The 23290-nt window shown below is 34.5% G+C and overlaps 1 protein-coding gene across 2 annotated transcripts in view; it reads right to left on the reverse strand.

The window, feature by feature from the left end:
* Positions 1–22824, reverse strand: part of LOC131059689 (probable LRR receptor-like serine/threonine-protein kinase At1g56140) — a 109995-nt gene extending 87171 nt beyond the window's left edge. Inside the window, exons 1-6 of one of the 2 annotated variants that reach the window (XM_057992713.2) lie at positions 22259–22821; positions 21985–22159; positions 21834–21905; positions 21671–21742; positions 21500–21571; positions 21312–21383 (exon numbers count right to left, since the gene is read on the reverse strand). In XM_057992713.2, coding sequence (XP_057848696.2) covers positions 21312–21383; positions 21500–21571; positions 21671–21742; positions 21834–21905; positions 21985–22159; positions 22259–22382 — 587 coding nt within the window. In that variant the 5' untranslated portion in view covers positions 22383–22821. Of the gene's footprint in view, positions 1–21311; positions 21384–21499; positions 21572–21670; positions 21743–21833; positions 21906–21984; positions 22160–22258 lie in introns of both variants that reach the window. The other variant, XM_057992716.2, reaches the window with a different exon arrangement.
* Between the last annotated feature and the right edge of the window lie 466 nt (positions 22825–23290).

A 23290-nucleotide genomic window follows, 5' to 3' on the forward strand; every position in this document is an offset into this window, starting at 1 on the left:
GGGAAATCTTAAGAGGAGAGCAAAGTTAATTAATTACTTTACTCTAACAATATGAAACCTCAAATTGTTGTCCATCTTCATCAAGATGCCCCTCAACCTCAAAACGAGCATACATTCCATATTCTCTAAGGTGTTAAGAATCCAACTACACCTCCCAACTACATCTTAAACTTTTTAAAACAACTCATTCAAAGAGATAGGATGAATCAATAAGTGTCATAACAACCTAATTATCATGTAGTAGCTCACACATATAACACTCAAAACAACAAGAAAGATCTAAATGTTCTTCCTACTTCTCAACCATTTCTTTCTCCATCCCCTCATTTTTCACAGCATGTTGGTAAGGAGTATGATCATGTTGAGAAACTTTGTACTTAGAATCTAAGTAATATCCCCCTTTGGGATTTTATTCAAAGTTCACTTACATAACATGGAACACTCCAAGAATCCTTATAGAATGTAGTTGTATCACCTTCTATTGAACCAAATGATGTAGTGGCCTTTATTGACTGCATGAATGAAACAAAGATGAATAGTATGTTCAAACAACAAGAGTTACCTCCTTTGTAATTTCAAACTTAGCATCATCCGCTAATCATTATTTTTCTCATAAATGGTAATGCAATAAGACATATCCTAGTGGATAACGCATTAGGTCTAAATGTTTGTAGTATTGACCTTTTAAAAAGTGGATACCTTCCTCATTCAACCTAATTCTCTCTCTATTTTTGGATTTGATAATGTTGGTAGATACTCATTAGGTACAATTACATTTCTTATTAAAGTAAGTCATATGATCCTACCTACGCCTATCCATGTTATGTTTGATAATATAAATTATAATATTCTTCTAGGGAGCTTGTGGATCCATGTTATATAAGCAATCCCTTCTACTCTTTAACACTCATTCAAATTATTTCACAAAAACAAGTCGTACACCTGGGAAGTTGATAAAATTTTGAATAGTAAGGTTACAAAAGGAGTAGGGTGTATAGCTTCCTTTAACAACATGGTTCCTTCTACAACATAGTCTCCTATAAATGATGTTTTCTTAGAGAAAATCAGGGTTCTTTAGAATTACACTCTTCTTTTGTGAAGAATATAAAGTCCCCAAATTTAAAACTGAATCATTGTAGGGGCATTGTGTTTTATTTATTCAATCTTTTTCTAAATCCATTCCAACCTATTCTTCTTCCAACATGTCTTGATTATGATTGAGGCCCTTTACACTTGAATCCAATTGATACTAAAAGTGAAACCTCTCTTCTTAACATTTTAACACCAACTAGAACTCATATATTGGATTTGGAAAAACAATATGGAGTTGGTTTCAAAACCATTTTTAAACCTAGATACAATGGACATGGTTTATAGGATGTATGGAACAAAGTATTGAGGCTCATGAGAAATATACATCACACTTTTCTAAAAAAAAAAAAGATTTCCAACCTCTCATTTGTTGACATCCCCTCCCCCATGTTGTCAAACAAGGTGAAGAAATATCGTAATATAAAGTTCAACTGAAAGTTATTACAAATATAAAACTATAGATTAACTCTTAATAAAGTCATTGCAGAATTAAAGAAAGAAGAAGAAAACCATTACACAAATTTACATGTATAAAACCTTCCAAGAAAAATATCAACCCCAAATAGAGAGGCAAGCATATTACTAATCAATGAAGATTAGAACAACAGTACACTTCTCTGTAAACCCTTCTAAATTTTGGCAGCATTCCAGTACCTTACACAACTAAACAATACTGAATGAAAAACTCTAGCACAAGGTCCCAATTTTGTCGAAAACTTAAGGTGTGTTGTCATTGATGTAAAACTTGTATGGTGTTGTCTTTGATGACAAAATCTATTTTGCCTATGATTGTGTGTTGAGGTAACAAAATTGAAGGGGAAGTTGGAATTATTCAATTGTGCAGATTTAGTATATGGTCCAAAAATGAGTGTTCAAAGACAACACACAAAGATACTGACCCATTATGACAAAACTCTAGTATAACAACTCCAAACTCCAATAATATGAATTCTACACATACCATATATACCGAACCATGAGACATGAAAAGATACATCTACCACAACCAAAATAGTTGATACTAGAACACATAACTAATATTGGGACCAATGTAAGCACAAATCAAAATTCTGGGTACAGGGATCTTTTAGAAATAACTCCATTATATCAACTACATCTTATTGCATCACTTCCCATAGCAATACCAAAAATGCACATCACCTGTTCATAGAAAAAACTGCAGTTACCAACTACATACAACATCCAAACCAAATCAGATAATAGGTTTGACTTCAATAAATTGCATATACGATTTGGACCAAATCAGATAACTAGTTTGACATCAATGACAACAATATTCACACAAGCCTAACAATCTCCCCCTTTGTAATTAATGGAAAAACACATCAACATATTTGCATATAACTCAACTCCCCCTAAGGCATACATCTCCTTAATTCCAAAAACCACAATCCTTTCTCCCCCTTTGACATCAAGGATAAAGGATGCCTTTGATGAAAAAGAAAATAAAGAAAGAAAAATAGAGTATATACAATTGTAAAATGTCAAAACTCAAGTATCAATCAAAATGGGACAGGGTCATCTAGACCCAAAGATACTGACTCATTATCTTAAAATATCAAAACTCAAGATACAACCTTTGTTAAGTTGGTTGGTGGTAATGTTAAGTGAGCATGAGGTGTTTCTAGAAGGCTACAGTAATGGAAGTTCCAATATGTAGGAAAGAGTATTTAATGTCCTCTTGGAAGAATGCTCTGCATTCCTTTGGTTATTAATGATGATGGCTTGCAATTTTGGATATAGTGTCTACATTTTGTGGATGTTTCACTATCATGTTTTCAGGTCCTTGGTAGCTCAGATGATGAAGCTGGTTGTGACAACTTGCTAGTAGTGTGGCTATATATCACAAAGATAGTTTCATGATCAGAAGATATTTTTCATTTCAATTAAATCATTTCTCTATACCTAATAGAAGATAGTGAGTCATTTGGTAGCTCGCACAGTCTTTATGTCTTGCCTCATAGCAGTGAACTTCAATAATGCAGGTCCTTTATATTTTGCATTGAGATTGTGTGTCTCAATAATGCAAGTCCCTTGTATATTTCCCTAAGGATTTTTTTCTTATTTTTGCAAGTCCCTTGTTGATACTATGTGTAGGGAATATCGAGAAAGAAAACAAAGAGAAGATTCAAGAACAAAAAGTATTCAACTTCAAAACATTTGGAGCTGGTGCATACAGATCTATGTGAACCTACAAGGACAAAAGGATTGAATGGTGGAAGGTATTTCATGTTGCTTATTGATACAAAGGTTGTATAAGAATATGATAGGTGAGATATCATTTTCCCTTGGCCTTCAAGTTACTCAATCAAAAAAAAAAAAAAACATTTTTATATCTCAGACCAAGTATATCAAGGAAATATTGAAGACGTTTGAGATGGAGAACTCTAAATCAATTGCAACCCCTATGGCTACTAGTTGTAAATTAAGAAAGGATGATGAATCTCTAGATGTTGATAAAAAAAAGTATAGATCTATGATTGGAGGATTGTTTTATTTGACTACTTCAAGATCAAATATTATGTGAGCTATTTGTTTGGTTGCCAGATATCAAGTTAATCCTAAGAAATCTCATGATCTAGAAATGAAGAGGATATTCAAATATTTGAAAGGGACTATAAATTATGGATTATGGTATAAGAAGGATGATGATAACACATTGAAAGCATATATAGATGATGATTGGGCCGAATGTGTAGATGATAGAATTACAAGTGCTAGCACATTTTTCTTGGTAGACAAATTGAGCTCTTGGTTAAGTGACAAATAGGATTCAGTGTCATTATTTGTTGTTGGAGCATAATTCATTACGACAACATCCTATTGTACACAGGTTATGTGGATGAAGAAAACTCTTAGTGATATCAAGGTGAAGTATGATGAGGCAATTCCTATTATGTGTGATGATAAACGTGCTATTAAAATTTCAAAGAATCTGGTACAATAAATTCAAGGACTAAACACATTGCAATACGATATTATTTTTATAAAGATAATGTTGTAGAAAAGGAAGTCAAATTGGAGTATGTATCTACTAAAGAATGGATTGCAGATATCTTCACTAAGGATTTGACGAATGATACCTTTGAGTATCTTCGGTAGAAGTTGGGGGTCATTGTCTCTCCTTCAAACTAGATGCATTCAAAAGGTGCATTTGTTTAGGGGGAGTTCTAAAGTTTATTTTTTCCTCCTAGATTGATGTGGTGGCTACTCGTAGGGGGATAAATGAGTGTTGTAGTTATTAGAGTCTTATCAGTAAGGAGGAGAGAGATTTTAACAAAGTGCCCTTTATCTTTGATTCCAAAGGGGGAGAAAGATTAAGATTGGGAGAAAGATTAGTTATGAATTCAATTTTCTTTTCTATTGGTGGTACATAGTTGTTGCTATTGTTGGATTGGTTGAAAGGGCCAAAATAATGAGAGGGGGGGGGGGGGGGGGGGTAAATCAATATTCACATAGATTCTAAAACTTTCTCACAATTTCTAAACCTTCTGTTGATATATCAAATTCATCAATTAATCTTATCAACATGAAACAACAAATGCATAATAAACAAGAAACACAACCACAAATGGAACACTAGATTTTAGATGTGGAAAACCCAAATGGGAAAAACCACAAAGAGTGTTAACTCTCAAGATAATATAACTAGATATATGGTGTTTACAAAAGGGGTGGCTCACTACCGGATGGCTCACTGCTAGATTATAAAAGTAACTCACTACTGAAAAGATCAATACAATAGATATAAATGAACTAAAGAAAGTTGCATCTCTAAATACATGAAATTAGTTCCAGATTAAGCTTAGATCACAACTCACAAAACCTACAACAGCTCTGGTCAGGGATCTCTATACCACTATCCACAAACACCTACAATAGATCCGACAAAGGATTACTACAACATTGTCTGTACTTTGACTCTATTGCAACTACTTCGCTATCCACAAATTGTACTTCACACATTACACTCTTATCTTCTATTTCACACACCTTCTCACTCACATATTCACATACACACACACACACACACATATACCTGAAATCTTATACATCGACATAATGTGTCGGCCAAGAACGAGTAATTATGTTTCTTAGATCAACACGTTATCCAATAAAGATTTAACCAAAAACATGATAACAAAGTTGGCCTCTGTAAGATCTGTACATGCTTCCTTCACACATCTCATTTACCAATGCATATACCTTAATTACTATAACATAATAGGGGTCAACTAGACCCATAGATATAGACCCATAAGCACAAAACTCCAAGCACAACAACTCCTAACTCCAAGATACAGATACCACATAATACATTGATGTCAGAACTTAAAACATGATAGATACAACTAACATCATTGGCATGATTAATGTCTAAGCACACAATTGATACTGGGACAGAAAATGAACCAAAATGATCACAACTCAGGATTCCAGAGATGAGGATCATATGGAGATAACTCCAATAGATCATCTATGCCTTGCTACATCACATCTCATACCTTTCTTCCAACAAAACCAAAACTGCTTCTCCAACATCATACACCATCCAGTCCAAACTGGATAACCAAATTTGACATCAATGAAAACAATGACAATATTCACACAAGTTTGACAGCCATTAATGACAAAGGGGGAGAAATTTGGAAACTTGAGTTGTGTTGTCTTGTCATTGATGTCAACCTATCTTGTGTTGTCATTGATGTCACTATGTGTTACAAATGGTTGATAAATATATGTTATGATGTTTTTGTGAGGTCTGGTAGTGATATTGAGGTGTATCTAGAAGGTTGGTGTAGTGGAAGTTTCAATATGCAAGAAACAATATTTATGAAAGAAAGAGTTTTTAATGTCCCAGTGGAAGAATTATTTGCATTCCTCTGGTATGTGAATATTATGGAGTGTGGCTCTATATATAATTTTTATGATCTATATATGTTTTAATATCAAGTTTATAGGTCCTTTGTTGCTCATATGTTTGAGATAATTGTTGCGTTTTTGATAGTGGGGTGTCTCTCAAAACCAGTCTGGAGAATGCTTGGCAGTTCTTTGATATGTGGCTTTAGTGTTATGGTTTGGAGGACATGTTTATTTGGTTTTTGGAGTGCTTCAATTTATTTTTTTAGCGATGGTTTGAATGGAAAGTGAAGTTATGGTGTTTTGAGTTCATTGATGTCAACTGGGTTGGTCTTTGATTGATTAAGGTGGTGTATCCTATCTGGATCATTCCTTTTTGGTTTGGTTATACTTTGGTGTTTGGTGTTTTATGTTTAAATGGCTCTCACCATGGTGTGTGTAGATCTGCATTCAGTTTTGTACATTGGAGAATGGTTTTTGGCCGACTGGTTAGTGTGCTACATTGTTTATCTACATGTTTCATTTGATGCCAACCTTGGAGGATTATTTAGTGTATATGTTTTGTTGGGATCATTTGGAAAGGATGTTCGGTGATGTGTTTGGGTTCTGTATCTCCTAGAGTGGACCACATTTCATATTTTTTGTATGGGTGGCCTAATTTATGTAATTTTGTATATTTTCTCTGTTGCCAACCTAGTTAAAGGTTTTAATGAATTATCTTGTATATACATGAGTGCATATGAGCCGAGTATGATATGTATGTGAATTGATGTGAAGTGGATATAAATGATGTGCAAGAAGATTTGGTGTAGCAGAAGTATGAAAGACGGTTGTGAATAGCTTTGTGAAAATGTTTGATGTCTGAATGTGTTTTCCATTATATTGGTCTCTTGACATAGAGGTTCAAGGAAAATTTCATGATCAGGAGATCTTGTTCATTTCAATTCATTGATCCTCTAATGCACAAGCAAATTTGATGTCTCAAAAGTGTGAAAGACAGTTGTGAAGAGCTTTGTGAAAATGTTTGATGTCTGATGTGTTTTCCATGATATTGGTCGCTTGACATAGTGGTTCAAGGAAAATTTCATGATCAGGAGATCTTGTTCATTTTAGTTCATTAATCCTCTGCACTTGTCAGAAGATGGTGTGCTCCTTTTGGTAGTCTATGCATTCCTTTGTATCTTACCCCAAGGTTGTGTGCCTAAATCTAGCAAGTCCTATCAAGTGTTGCGAGTTCCTTAGCCAACTAAAACACTGTAATACATTATTCATGTTGTGAGCATGATTCTCACTATGGTTTTTTCTTGTTTAGGGTTTTCCACATAAATATGGTGTTCAGGTGTTCTTTTTCTTTGTGATTTCATGTTTCATAATTACAGTGATAAGTTAATTGTGATTTGAGTTTAATAGATCAAAAGTGTGTTAATTTTGATCAGATTTGTATATAGGTAATTTTAAATTAAGAATGATATAATCTGTTGTATATGATAATATTGATTGCACTTATCAACTTTTCCTTTAATCTGTGTTGTTTCAGAATATAGTGTAAACGTTAATTCGAGCATACAATTTAATTTGCACACTATCTCTATATCACCAGTGATGAAGGTCGATCTGCAATATATATAATCACCACCTATGAAGAAGGTTGATCTGTTTTTGTTTGTGTATATCGTGTGCCTTTCAGACATCAACATCATAGTATATAAAAGTCGATGGTGATCCACAAAGGAGTCACAATTCCTTGTTGAACCGACATGATTCCACAAGGATTCATGACTCCTATGTGGAGTCTTGTCGACAATGTAAACCGACACATAACCACAAACATAGCGTCGGTTCTCAACAATCTGCTCGGTCAAACAAAAACCGATAAATACATGCTATCAATGAGTCGGTAAAGTAAATAAATAATTAATATTACGAATGATTTGTAAGACAAGGTTGTTACTAATCATTCATAATATTGATTATAATATTAGTGATAAGATTAACTGATAAATAATTTGATAACATGGATAAATGTATATCTATCTGTGATCAGAATAAGAAGGATAGATTTATAGATAAATACAAAGCAAATGTCTAAGTCCATAAGGCCAATTAAACATTTGATTCGTCTAACCGATGCTATCTACTTTTAGCGCTCCCTCTTAGCAAGGGAGGATAGTCTTCTATCCTACAACACCTTATTGTGATCACAATAGATTCATCTATAAGAGAGAGAGAGAGAGAGAGAGAGAGAGAGAGAGAGAGAGAGAGAGAGATGTCACCTCATTGTGATATTAGGAGATATGGCATATCCACAGATATCACATCTCATGATATCCACCATGATCTTATAATGTAATACCCACCATTATGGCGTGTCCATGGATATCATGTCTCATGATATGCACCTTAATGGAAAATTTAAGGATATCGATTCATGGCATGTCCACGGATATTACGTCACATAATATCCACCATGAACATCTTTGTTAGTAACATCATCTAGCATGGCATATCCACAGATATCATTTCTCATGAAATCCACCATGAACAAATATTACTTAGAGATGACAACCATCATGACATGTCCACCGATATCACATCTCATGATATCCATCATGATGGTAAGATCAATATTGTGAGATCGTCACCTTACAATAAAGATAAAAACTACAAGTGTCCATCATTGAGAGATCGTCACCTCCAAATAATGTTCACAGGGGCTCAACAAGAACTAAACCAATGTAGTCATGGAGTCACACACATGACACTAATCATGAACCATATCAGATTAATAAAAATTTATTAATAAGAGTTTACACTTTAAACATCTTAAGAGAATACATTAGTATTATGAAAAACAAATCAATGTAGCTGAGACTCAATCTCAGCTAAAGCTACATTTTCTACCATACCAAGCTTACCTCAAAAGTATACAAACTTTATTCTAGCAAGGGGCTTGGTGAGGATATCAACAGTTTGTTCATCTGTACTAACATATCTCAATTGAATAACATTCCTTTCCACCATGTCTCTAACATGATGATAAGGAATCTCCACATGCTTTGTTCTATCATGAAACACAGGATTGATAGAAAGATTTATACAACTCTGATTGTTACAATGGATGATAGTAGGGTCTAAGGATTGTCCAAACAATCCTACAAGAAGTTTTCTGATCCACACAACTTCTCAAGTCCCCAAGGATGCTGCAATATACTCTGAATCTATAGAGCTGAGTGCAACTAAAGATTTCTTTTTACTAAACCAGGAGATCATAGCTGAATCCAAACTAAAACAACACCCAATTGTGCTTTTTCAATCAATTACACTCCCAGCCCAATCAGAATCAGTATACCCATGAAGTTTCAGGTCCACATCATCATATTTTAAACCATATCCAATTGTGCCACGTAGGTATCTCTGAAAATGCTTTGCTGCAACCAGATGTATTTTTCTTGGTTCACTCATTAACTGACTAAGTGCACTAACTTCATAATAAATATCTAGTCTAGTGTTGACCAAGTACATCAAGGGCCCAATCATTTGTCTGTAAAGAGTGGGCTTTGCCAAGTCTAAATAAGCTACATCTTCTCTTAACTTATGCAAATTTGTTTCCATAGGTGTGGCCATGGATTTACAATCCATCATTCCAAACCTTTTCAGAATGTCAAAAGTATACTTTCCTTGACTTAGAATGATTCCATCATGTTTCTGCCATAATTCTAAACCAAGAAAATAGTGCAATAGACCTAGATATTTCATATCAAATTCATATGCTAGTTCTTTCTTACATTTGATAATGAGATGATCATCTCCTGTAATTAATAGGTCATCAACATAAAGAATTGGCATTAATATTTCTCCATTGATTACCTTGAAATATAGGTTAGAATATGCATAATTCTTGGAGAAACCTAAGCCCAAAAGATAATGGTCAATCCTCTCATACCAAGAATGAGGAGCCTTCTTAAGAGCATACAATGCCTTCTTTAATTTACAAACATGAGACTCCTTTCCATAGATCATGAAAGCCTCAAGTTTCTGATAGTGTAGACCTCTTATTCAATCACGCCATTGAGAAAGGCTATCTTTACATCCATTTAATGGATTTTCCACCCTTTGGATGCAACAATTGCAATCACGATTCTGACAGAGGTATATCAGGCAACAGGAGCAAAGGTTTCTTCATCGTCAATTCCCTCCTTTTGAGAAAACCCTCTAGCTATTAAACCTAGCTTTATATTTTTCTATACTACCATCCACAACATGTTTGATTTTGAAGAGTCATTTAGAGGAAACAACTGATTTACCTTCTAGTCTAGGAACAATGTCCCAAACATCATTCTTCATAATAGATTGGTATTCTTTTGTCATAGCATCCTTCCAAACTTTAAGACTAGAGGCTTCCTCAACACTGGTGGGTTCTGACTCAATGATATTACTCATTAATGCAACATAGCTGGAGAATCTGTGAGGTCTTTTACTTTCCCTGAAGGTTCTTGTTGGTGTTGCAAAGCCTTCAGCCTCTTGTATAATTTTTCTTGCCCAAAGAGGTATTTTTTGGTTTACAACAATGTCTCTAGGCCCATTAGTAGGATCCAAGGGTTCATTTGGATTACCATCTTCCACAAGTTTACGAGTCTCCCTCTGAATCTCAGGAGCATGGCCTTCTTCAATAATTTGAGGAGGCTCATGGTCTTCAATATCTTCATGAATATCCTTGGCTTTTCTGAAAGCAACATCTTCCTCAAAGATTACATTCCTACTTAATTCAATCTACTTCTGTATTGGAATATAAATCCTATAGGCTTTAGATGTTTCATTGTAACCTAAAAATTCCTTTCTTGCTTGAAGGTTCTAGTTTTGATCTTTTTTCTTTGGGTATGTGTATGTATACTGGGAAACCAAAGATTCTCAAGTGGCTTACATCAAATTTTACTCTTGTGAATGTGATAGGGAGGACCCTAGATTGCTTGAGTTAGCTTGACTCACTCCAAGGCCTCTTTTCCTACCTTAACCCAGGAATGCTCCTCTCTATTCCCCTATTCTACTCTAGGTCCTCACTACCGAGGATTGTTACTCTACTCTTTGTGAATTCACTTTTGCAAATCCACCAACTCACTAATCCACCAGATCTCACCAGACACCTTGCAGGGTTTTCTCTACCATTAATTGTACCTACAACTTCTCCTAAGTCATTTTCTCCTCATGCTTGGATCTTCTCTCCCTTTGATCCCATCTTCCCTTGGTCTGAGGCTAATAGCCTAGACTCCATTCTACCCTGCAAGTGATTCCTCTTGGTCACTGATACCTAGTCGGGCTATCATCAAGCTCGCCTAGGGCTAGTCTATTGAAATGGTTGATGCCATTCCTTGGTCTGCTACATATAGAACTCTACCGTACATGGCTGACCCTTCTTGACAACCTCCAATGGTCATGCGGATTCCACGATGGAGTGTCAAGATAGAACCATGTTCATAAATGTGGGACACCAATAAAGGACAACAGAACAAAAGACGACTTTATTTACAGAGCCGAGCTTGGAACAAATGCAACTTGGAATTCACAAAACACAAAAAAACAACATCTACCCTATCTACATTATCACTTAAGGATTTAAGCCATGTTTACAACATAAACTAAACTCTGAGAAAAGAAACCAGAAAATGATCTTCGAATTGTCATTCAAAAGAAGTTTGTTCTTGTGGAATCAACACATCCAACAATCCCAATCCAACCCCGTTACAGAATGCCCATTTGGTCTTTATAGCCTCCTAGACATATCTTGAATCATCCCTAATAGACGAGATTCAACTCAACACAATTCAGTTTCTGACTGTAATTGTCTTTCCTTTCTTCATCGAGTTAGCATCGAAAAACTCACTCCGATGTCCGATGACAGTTTACAAATCACTTGCTTTTCCATCGGATCATCAAAGTAGCATCAAAACACTCACTCCGATGTCCGATGACAGTTTGCAAATTGCGCACTTCCTCATCGGGTTATCGGCGTAGCATCAAACATCTCTTGTTGATGGTCGATGGTGCGCTCCCAACAGAATGCTTCCTTATCGGGTTATCGGTGTAGGTCCTAACATGTTATGTCGATAGCCGATGATGCACTCCAAACATTATGCCTTCCCACCGGGTTATCGGGCGGCACGAAAACTACTCTTGCCAATACCCGATGGCTCCACTCCGAACTCACTCCACTCACTCCAATCCATTGGCAACCTCATCGGGTTATCGGGGTAGGTGGAAAACACTTCCGTCGATATCTAATGGCTCCACTTCGACTTGCTCCAACCGCTGGTGACTTCATTGGGGTAAGTCTTGCCGAAACATGAATTTCAAAAAGAAGACAAAAATGCACTCCAAGCTCCAAACATACAACCCAATGGACTAGAACTAGTCCTCATGCTAAAATTGCCAAAATTGAAAAGGGTATTTGCTCACCCTTAGGTGCTCCTGCACCAGAATGCTTCTTCAAGTGTTTTATTTTCCAAAATGTTGTGATGGCTTCTATTTTGAATATAAACAACAGTTCTAGAAGCTTCATCCCAAAAAGAGGTATCAAGATTTTGGTCATGGATCATGGCTTTGGCTAATTCTACAATGGTCCTATTTTTCCTTTTTGCCACACCATTTTGTTGAGGGTTATAGGGAACACTAAACTCCCTCTTAATCCAAGCATCACTACAAAAGTTTCTAAAGTTAATAGAGGTATACTCTCCTCCATTATTTGATCTTAAGGTTTTGATTCTTTTCCCTGACGTGTTTTCAACTAGGGTTTTGAATTCCTTAAACTTAATTAGTACTTAATCAAATTCTTTACTTTTCAAAAAATATATCCAAGTTTTCCTAGAATAGTCATCAATGAAGGTAACATAGTACAAGAATCCACCTAAGGAAGCTACTATCATAGGCCCACATAAGTCTAAATGAACAAGTTCTAAAACATATTTAGATCTACTTTCACTGTTATGAAAAGTACCTTTAGTGTTCTTCCCCAAGGCACATCCTTTCCAAGTTCCTTCTCACTCTTGGTTAATCTTGGGAAGTCCTATCACCATCTTTTCCATCGAGGGTAGAGCATGAAAATGAAGATGTCTCAATCTTCTATGCCAAATCTCACATGTATTTGAAGAATCATGAATTAGTGCTTTAGAAGAAGTAGTGCAAAGTTGATAGAGACTCCCATGACGAACTCCTATAGTTTTCAAGCCTTCTTGATGTTTTTTTTCTTAGGCCAAGCTAGTACCTTTCCATCTATGAATGCAATTCGGTAGCCTTTGTCTTCCACAGCTAATATGGAGACCAAATTACATTTAATCTCTAGCACAAATAATACATCAGTCAATTGTATAGAGATCCCTGAATTTAGATGCAAAGTAGAGGTCCCAACTCCTTTTACTGAATAGCTAGAATCATCTCCAATGGTAACTTTCTCATTTGAAGTATTTTCCACCAAGTTGTTTAGATGTTGTCTAAATCCTGTGATGTGGCATGATGCCCCACTATCAATTATCCACGTGTTGTGACCGATAGCCACATGACTTGAAAGAGCTGAAAAGAAGAAGAATCCATCTGAATCTCCTTGAGGAAGGGTTTCGTCAACATGTGCAATGGAGGCTTGAGTCATGGCCCTAGTAGGACATTTCATAGCATAGTGACCATATTTGTCACATCTGAAACATTGTACTTTTGACATATCCTTCCTTCTCTTGGACGTAGAAACACCATTTGATTCTTTGTCTTTTATCCTCTTGAAGTAAGTATCATTTCTTTCGCTTCTTCTTGGTGGATTGTGTGGCTAGTACATGAATGTCTTCATTCATGGATCTTTGTCCAATCCTTCTTGTGATCAGCCTTGACTCTTCTTGAATGCAAAAAGGTTTTAGATGATCAAACTTAGGAAATTTAGATCGTGCACTTATCCCCTAAATGAATGCTTCCAAAGAAGAAGGGAGACCTTTAAGAGTCAGCATGATTAATTCTTTACTGTCAATTGTATGACCAATAGTGGAGAGCTAGTCTCTTTGTTCAGTTATCCTCGTGAAGTATGCGGTGATCGTTTCACCCTTGATCATTTTAACATGGTGGAGTTGTTGCTTTAATGCGAGAGCTCTACTAATGTTATTTATCTCATACATACTTTCTAATGATTTGAACATATCATAGGTCATTTCCAATCTTGAAATAATCAATACAATGTGGTCTTTTATTGCATCAACCAACATTTTCATAGCCTTATTGTTCTTTTTCATCCATTGGGGTTTTTCACTTTCTTCATCAGGTTTAGGTACAACTTTCTTTACGAATTCATCTAATTTGTTGTCTGTTAAGGCAATCATGATCCTAAACTTCCAAGATACAAAGTTGGAAGCTCCTTCAAGATGATCCTCAAATCTAACACCATTCACCATTTTGATGTGTAGAAGAGAGATGAATAAATTCAAAAAGATATAGAGCGTTATCTTACCTATATAAGTCTGATCAGATATTTTACTTATGCTGGCTCTGATACCATGTTAATTTTGATCAGATTTGTATATAGGTAATTTAAATTAAGAATAATATAGTCTAATGTATATGATAATATTGATTGCACTTATCAACTTTACCTTTAATCTGTGTTGTTTCATAATACAGTGTAAACAGTTATTCTCATACAATTTAATCTGCACGTTGTCAAAGAATTGATCTGCACGATGTCTCTATATCACCAGTGATGAAGGTCAATCTGCAATATATATAATCGCCATCTGTGAAGAAGGTCAATCTGTTCCTGTCTGTGTATATCGTGTGCCTTTTATCCATCAACAACATAGTATATAAAGTCGATGGTGATCCACAAAGGATTCACGACTCCTTGTGGAACCGATATGATTCCACAAGGAGTCGTGACTCCTATGTGGAATCATGTCGATAATGTAAATTGATGCATAACCACAAACATAACATCGGTTCTCAACAATCTACTCGGTCAAACAAAAACCGATAAATACATGTTATCAATGAGTCGGTAAAGTAAATAAATAATTAATATTATGAATGATTAGTAACACAATATTGTTACTAATCATTCATAATATTGATTATAATATTAATCATAAGATTAACCGATAAATAATTTGATAACATAGATAAATGTATATCTATATGTGATCAGAATAAGAAGGATAGATTGATGGACAAATACAAAGCAAATGTCTAAGGCCGTAAGGCCAATTAAACATTTGATTCATCCGACAGATGTTATCTATTTTTAACAAAGTGAAGTTTTTTGAGGTTCGGATTGATTCAAACCCCGCCCTCCCCCCTCTCAGTCTTATGGTGTATTCAACATACTTTACATTCTATATTAAACTTGAGCTAAAGAATTTTCAATAATAACTCAAATCCACTTTAACATCAATGCATTAGGAAAAAAATGATGATTTTATTAGGTTAAATATGGGAAAATTTATGGTCTCATCATTCACTAACCTCCACAAGTGAATTTAGAAAAATAGAAGAGCATGTCCCAAATTCACACAGGCAATATAATCATGCTTGATTACATTACTAATCTAAGTAAAGAGAATCTTCACCTACTAATCAAGTTGGAAATTTTGGAAGTTTGATACATCATCAAGTTGATCAACATGTTGAACTTCATCATGAAACATATGTTCTTGCTCAACATCCTTATGAACTGCACGTTCACTATCATTTGTGTTGATGCAAACCTCATCAACATAACCATTTGATCATGAGACACCTCATACAAAGAGTTGCACTCTTCAAATTGTCTCATTGTTTCTTTTCCTTTTGACAACCATCATGAGAAAGTGCCTTCTTAAGGTGCTACCTCTAGGTGGCCTTGTAGGAATGCTTCTAGGTGACCTACTAGTGGTACTTCTCATCGGTCATCTGGTGACCCTTCTGAATGGTTTCCTTAGTTGTTTTTTATTATTTCTTAGCCCATGAAGATGATAAAGATAAGGAAAAATTGATGAGGGGTAGGGATCATTGTGATGTCACTCTGAACCCTACTAGTGTATGGGGTAAGTTGACTACTTAAGACTCATTGCCTTATATAATGTTGTTGGTGCTCTTGTCACTTAACAATTTTTCTATTTATATATTGTTTATTTTCCGTTCAAAATTTAGTTGATGCAACTCTTTGAGTGTGCTTTTATTTCTACCTACCTTTTTGTGAATATGTGTACTATTATTCTCCAATTAATAGAATTGCTAACACTTATCCATTAAAAAATAACAACATAAACTAATTGTACATTCCAAAAAAACCAAAAAATTCAACTTGAAAATAACTAATAGATAAAAGTTTTAAGTTTAAAATAGCTAATAAAAATAGTTTATATTGGGTAAGAAATATAGAGTAAGATCAAAATTAATAACTACAATAAACAAAATTAGAGCCCAAATATGATAATGAAGTTCGTGTGCAAAAAAGCTAATCAAATAAACAAAAGTTCAGAGTCCATCAAGGATGTGTGTGTACATATACATATATTTCTATGTATACGTATATATATACATGAATATCTATGAATATACACATATTAATTTCACATCAATTAGTATTAGTATTGATATTTAAAATGAATTAAATAAATATATATCTTAAAATAATAGTTTATTTTTTTAAATAATATTTATAACTAAAATAAATGTATTCACATCTTATAGATATTTTTTAATTAAAAGTTGTTAATGTGTTTTATTTTAAAATTATTTACTAATGGTGAGAGGCATTCTACAATGGCAACAAGGGAGTGAAGTGCAATAGTGTGTGTGTTGATGTCAATGTGTTAACATAAACTCTTACCTTTTAACTTAAACTTAACAATCATTTACATGTCAAAATAATAATATTAATTATCAACATAATATTTCTAAAATAAACCCCACATAAAAACAAAGACATGTCTTCATCAAAATTATAAGTTTTGGATAGATGTAAATATAAAATAAATATATATATATATATTTTCAATAATGATGAAAAAATTTAAATTTCAATAAAAAATCAGATGTAAATAATTAAATTTAATAAACAATGTAGATATCATAAAATTGTATATCTTTGTATGTAGTAAATATAGTTTAAAATAAACTAAAATATTTATAGATAAAGAAAACACCTCTAAACATTTCTTGCTTTAGAAAGATGTATTTTAGACATCTATTAGTTATATTTATATATTTATATTTGTATACGTCTATTTTATTTTTAATTATGAATTGTACCTTAAAAAACATTACTACACAATTCTTTTGTTTTAACATTTTAGCTTTAAATAATTTTATTTTTAAATAAATAAAAAAAAAAGCTTTCATATTGACTCTCTATATTACAATTAAATGACTATATTTAAAACACATCTAAATTCTACTTTAATCCTTATTCTAAAATTAAAGTTAAATATATTTAATTTAATGATTTTTAATTGGATTAATAAAAGGAAAAAAGAATTTGGGGATGACTCCACAATGCAGTAGTTAGCTACGAACCTCCTACATGAGAAGTCTTGGGTTTGAGTCTGCTCGAGCCCCATGTGTCCCACACACAGACAATGGAGAGATAAGGTGATGCCTGGGCGTGGAAGACAAGATGACACAAGGAGATATAGAAGGCCCCAACGAAACTGTTGGATAGGTCAAACAGTCTATGGTAATAGATGCAAGTAGTTTCTCAATTTAATTATGTAATTTTCTTTTAATAATAGATAAACAATTTCTAACATTGTGTAGGCCGATCAACCTTAATAAACGAATAGTTACGTCGAAGGCATCTCCTACTATGGAATAGAGGTTATATTGTCTATCAATGGTCAAGATTGTCATTTCGGACGTGCAAGATGATCTGGAGGATCGTCACCGTTCCTCACTCCCGTAGTCTTTGATGGGACAGATGAACAAATTTATCATTTTCGTCCTTGTATTTACTTTCTTCGTCGTATCTGTTTCTTTCATGCAATAAATATCGATAGCTTTGTTCTACGAATGCATTTTTATCATCGACTTTCCCGCACGATGATGATTAATGATTCACGATGTACCATTAATGCTTTTAAAACTAATGACAGTTGTACTCCATTAACAAATGTGTTTCAAAGTTTTCTCAATGTTTGACTCATTTCTTTCTAAGTACCACGAATGGAGAATGGATACGTGACACGGGCCTTGAATATATTACTTTAGTTTTCCCTTTCATTTCATCAAGTAGACTAGCTCCCTTTATTAGAATTATATAGGGATTGAGGTTTAATTTAAAAAATTATTTTTTATTTTAATTTTTATATAATGAGAATAATAATTAAAAATAAATAAATAAACAAATTTAAATAAAATAAATTATTATTATTATTATTATTATTATTATTTTTAAGGGCAAATGCTTTTGACTAGAGCTATGAACCAATGAGATCACATAGGAGGACCTCATCTCCATGTCGTGAGCCAAGGCATCCTCGATGAAGCACCTGTACGGCTTGAGAGCGCCAGCCATCATTTCCATTGGCCAACGAACAGAGACAAACCATCAATCAAGCCACTGACAGTTAGAGCCGACATCAAACTTTTTACCCTACATCTGTGCTAGGCCTTCCTCGCGCTACACACTACTAGATTGGTCTGTCGGCACTAGCATGGCAAAGCAGATGTTTTTTCTGGGATGGGGGACCTACAAACACTCACAGTCAACAGGGGGTGGGATAAACCTCCACCTCACCGTACCGCCCAGCTAGGATGGCACGACGTGAAGCTCAGGGGTTTCGACCTCGAGACCTCCACTCAGAGGTGCACAACCTACAACTGTTGCGATACGAGGACAACCCCAATTATTTTTGTTATTATAATTTTTTAATTAAAATAATTTTTATATATTTATTTCTTTCATATTTATCTATCCCTCTCTCCTCTCTTTATCTTTATCTCTCTTTCTATCCACATCCCTCTCCTCCATCTCTATCTTCATATGCATCTTTATCTCTATCTTCCTCTCTATTTGTATCTAATTACCCCCCCTCTCTCTCACTTCCCCCCTTTACCTCTCCCTGTTTATAATTCAATCTCTCCCTCTCTCCCTTTTTCTCCCTATTACAAACATAATATGAGCCTATTTATTACCCCCCCTCTCTCTCACTTCCCCCCTTTACCTCTCCCTGTTTATAATTCAATCTCTCCCTCTCTCCCTTTTCCTCCCTATTACAAACATAATATGAGCCTATTTTTTATGGAGCCTGATTATCTTCTTGATTCAAAGAATTTTTATAATCATGTTTGGATCCTTGTAGGTGGATGCATAGTTTATTTGAATCTATCACTTCTACATTGATCTCTTTGTTGCTCAAACAATATCATTTTCTGAATGACATACCAATACTGCACAAATATATCCAAATAATAGATCAATTATTTTCCTAGTTAACCTTCCATGCCTATTCGGCATACCTATTGCACACCAAGGTGCAATTGCTAATATATTTAGTGGCAACACTTTCTTAGTGTGGCTTTCACCGCCTTGAATCCCGCCATGTGACCCCATTAAAAAACAATCATTGGGAACTATGTTATTACCGCCCTTCGAAATTTTCATGTGGTGATGAATCTCCTTTAACATTATTGAGACTCAATCAAATATAAAAAGTACCTTTCTCCAATATAAAAGAAAAGCCACACCCCGCTTGGATGGCAGGAATATAAAAAGTATTGGAAAGGGCCATTCGTATCTCACTTTCTCCAAGTTCAAGGGCCACTCGTATCTCTGACCATCATACTGGGCCCCGCCTAACATGTTCTTCGCGTCCACACCCACTAGATACAAAATTAGTAGATTATTCGAAAATCGAGACAATGCAAATTCAGGGGGTATTTATGGACAAAAGCGGTATTACCCCTTGTTTTAGATTTAAGAATCAGCCATTCAAATTCAGGGGTATTTACAGACAAAAAGCGGTATTACCCCTAGTTTTAGATTTAAGAATCAGCCATTCAAATTCAAGGGGTATTGACGGACAAAAAGCGGTATTACCCCTAGTTTTAGATTTAAGAATCAATCAGCTCAGCTTTATTAACCGATCATGTTGTCTGAATTAAATGGTAGTGCAAGTTTTTTAGATCACATTTCGTGATCTATAATATAAATTACAAAAACATGATGATATCATTCAGCCGTATTCAATTAAAAAATTATCGTCCAAGTAAGCAATGACTCCATATGAATATTCCACAGGCCGGCAAAGACAACTAGAGTGAGCAATGATGAACCAATGCAAGTTGCACTAAAGTTAGTTGTTGAAATCAAGGGTCCACAGTGAGCAATGATGAACCATTGTATGCTTGATTCAATATTAAAAAAAAATGATGAATTATTGTAAGTGGTAATCCAAAACAATTTAATAATCAAAATATAAGTTTAAGTGTGAAAATTGAGGTTCCACAATTTTAGAATTATTGTTAAATCTCTATGGTTTGTTTTTTATAATAAAGCAGTCAAAACACAGCAAGCCTCACAGAGAGCTTAACGAACACACACAGCAGCCAAAGGGCAGTCAGTCTATAATGAAATTAAAGAAAACAAGGATCCAGCCTGAATCGAAACTTTAAGAACAAAAGAAAAGCAACACCCATTAATCATTTTTTCCAGCCCCCATGGTTTGTTAAAAGGGCTTATTTTGAGAGTTAAATTTAAAGGGCATTCTCCTAAAATTTAAATGTATAAGTATATTTCACATGATCTTTTAAAAAAATTAAATTTATTATTAAAAATCAATAATCACTATTCAATATTTAAATAAAAAATAAAATATAATTTTTTTAAGCTTGCATTAAAAATTAAGTTTAAAATTGTCATTTATGATATATTGTGTTGCTTAAAGTGTGACATTGTTGTTGTTATCAATGTTCAACATTTTAAAAATTACAAAACAAAAATAAAATATATTAACAACAAATGAAAATTTAATCAAAATTCAATAACTTCCATTCGATTTTTATTTTTTTTTAAACCTAATTAATGTCTCCATATAACTATTTTTACTAAATTTACAATAACCAATAAATATTATTTATATTCCAAATTCAAAAGAACAGCATGAACTAAGTTCACAGTCCGGGGAAAAAATAGCAAAATTCAAATTGAAAATAACTAATAAACAAATGTGAAAACTTTTAAGTCCAATATAGCTAACGAAAACAGTTCAGAGTGGGAAAAGAATGCATAGTAAGTTCAAAGTTATAATTAAAATAGACAAAATTACAGTACAGGTATGATAGGAGAGCAGTCGAAGAAAACTTATCAGAATAAACAAGGATAGCAAAAAATAACTTACAGTTGCTCCAGATTTGTCAAATTTCCAAGCTGTGCCGGTAGCGTTCCTGATAAACTATTCGTATCAAAACTCCTATACCGCATACACACAAAACACAATTGATAGAAATCAAAATTAATATACGGCTAAATTCTATTTAATATGCCAAGAGATAGGTTAAAAAATTACAGAGAAGATGAAAAAATTACAGAGATATCAACTTGGTAAGATTCCCCATTTCCTTTGGAATTTCACCAGTTAAACGATTTTGCCCAAGGGACCTGTTATAACATGCAAATTACAATTTAAATTATTGACACCAAAACATCTTTAACAAAATAATGCACAATTTATATGGAAAAAGGCTTTTGCTCGCTTACAGATACTCGAGGCGCGATAATAAGCCTAAAGTTGCAGGAATCGATCCACTCAGAAAATTGTACCTCAGGTCACTGTTGAAATTTTTTATAATTCCGTAAACTAGACCTCGAATCGTTTTAATTTGGCAGGAAAAATGGACATTTTAAAATAAGTAATACTCACAGGCTTTGCAAGTAGGTAAGATTAGCCAATTCAGGGGGAACAATCCCTTGCAATTCTTCATACAACACTATTCTGCAATATAACAAGATAAATATATATCTCATTCCATAAATAAGAGAAAAACACGATTTTAAAGGCGAGAGGTGCTTACAGCTTAACGACATGGCAAGTGGTATTTCGGTCAAAAACACAGCTGCACTTGACACCAAGCGGGCCGTCTGTGTCAGAAAGAGTATACCAGTTTGGATCGTCATTGTTGCACGGATCCAAACTGAAATCCCATTTAGAAATCTTCATTTTGCTGCCAATTACTTTGAGTGCCTCAACTATCAACACCACAAACAAACGAGCTAAAACACATTATTTATTCTGTAACGAAACCCTATTAATTTAGTTTGAAAAACCAATTCAAAGTGAGGTTTTACCTTCTTTCGGATCAGTGGTTGCAGCAGCTTCACTGAGTTGGGGAAAAGAGCAGCAGAAGTAGAAAATAAGGCGGAAGAAAATTGCAGAAGAGACCTGTGATATACATTTCGTGTGGCTGCCCATGACAGAAGCTTCAAAATTCAAGCTGAAATGAATGATTTCAACTACGTCCAAGACCGAAACAATCTAAAGGACTATAATGGTTACAAAATATACAGTCCGAGGCAATGTTTTCGCCCTAATTACCAAATTCGGGAAATAATTTATTTATTTATTACTCGATATTGGACATGGACTGCTGCAATTAAATATTTCTCACGCCTGAAAACAATTCCGATCAGTTGTTCTTATCTCCTTTGCATGCATTAGGTGGCGTTCTTATCTCCTTTGCATGCATTCGATGGCTGCAGGGGGTTGCCGGGCCATCACGTGCACCACATATAAAATGTTCACGTTGTCACACTTGATTTGATCTCCGTAACAGACTCGTCAGAAAAAGCATACACGTATGTCGGAAACTTGGAAAACACAACTTTCGGCCTGTTGAAACTTTCCTCGCATGCGCTTGAAAACAGAGTCGCTGGCTAACTCGTATCCAAATTATCCAATGTTTTTCGTTTAATAGGCTGCAAAAATCGTGTCGCCAGTTCAATAATCAAAACAAGGGTATCATGGCAGGAATAGTCTTGTCTACAGTTGGAAGGTCTCAACGAAAATATAGTATTGTGAGTGGGTCATGTTATGCATATCTAACCCTCATTAGTTTATTTGTGTTGAAATATGGGTCCTCTCATTAGTTTATTTGTGTTGAAATATGGGTCTTCTCTTTTGTCTTACGTTGTTTTGTTTCTTTTTGTTTTGCTTTTTTAATCTCAGAATTTCGGAGTCTCGAGGTCTCTTTCTTTTTTTGGTTTTGCCTTGTCCATCCCGAAACTCCAGAGTCCCAAGGTTGGTCTTTTTTTTTTTGTTAGTTAGTTCACCTACCCAGGAACCTTGGAACCCCGGATTCCCAAGGTGGTGCCTTGTCTTGT

Source organism: Cryptomeria japonica, chromosome 9 (assembly GCF_030272615.1).
Source record: "Cryptomeria japonica chromosome 9, Sugi_1.0, whole genome shotgun sequence".
Classification (NCBI taxonomy): domain Eukaryota; kingdom Viridiplantae; phylum Streptophyta; class Pinopsida; order Cupressales; family Cupressaceae; genus Cryptomeria; species Cryptomeria japonica.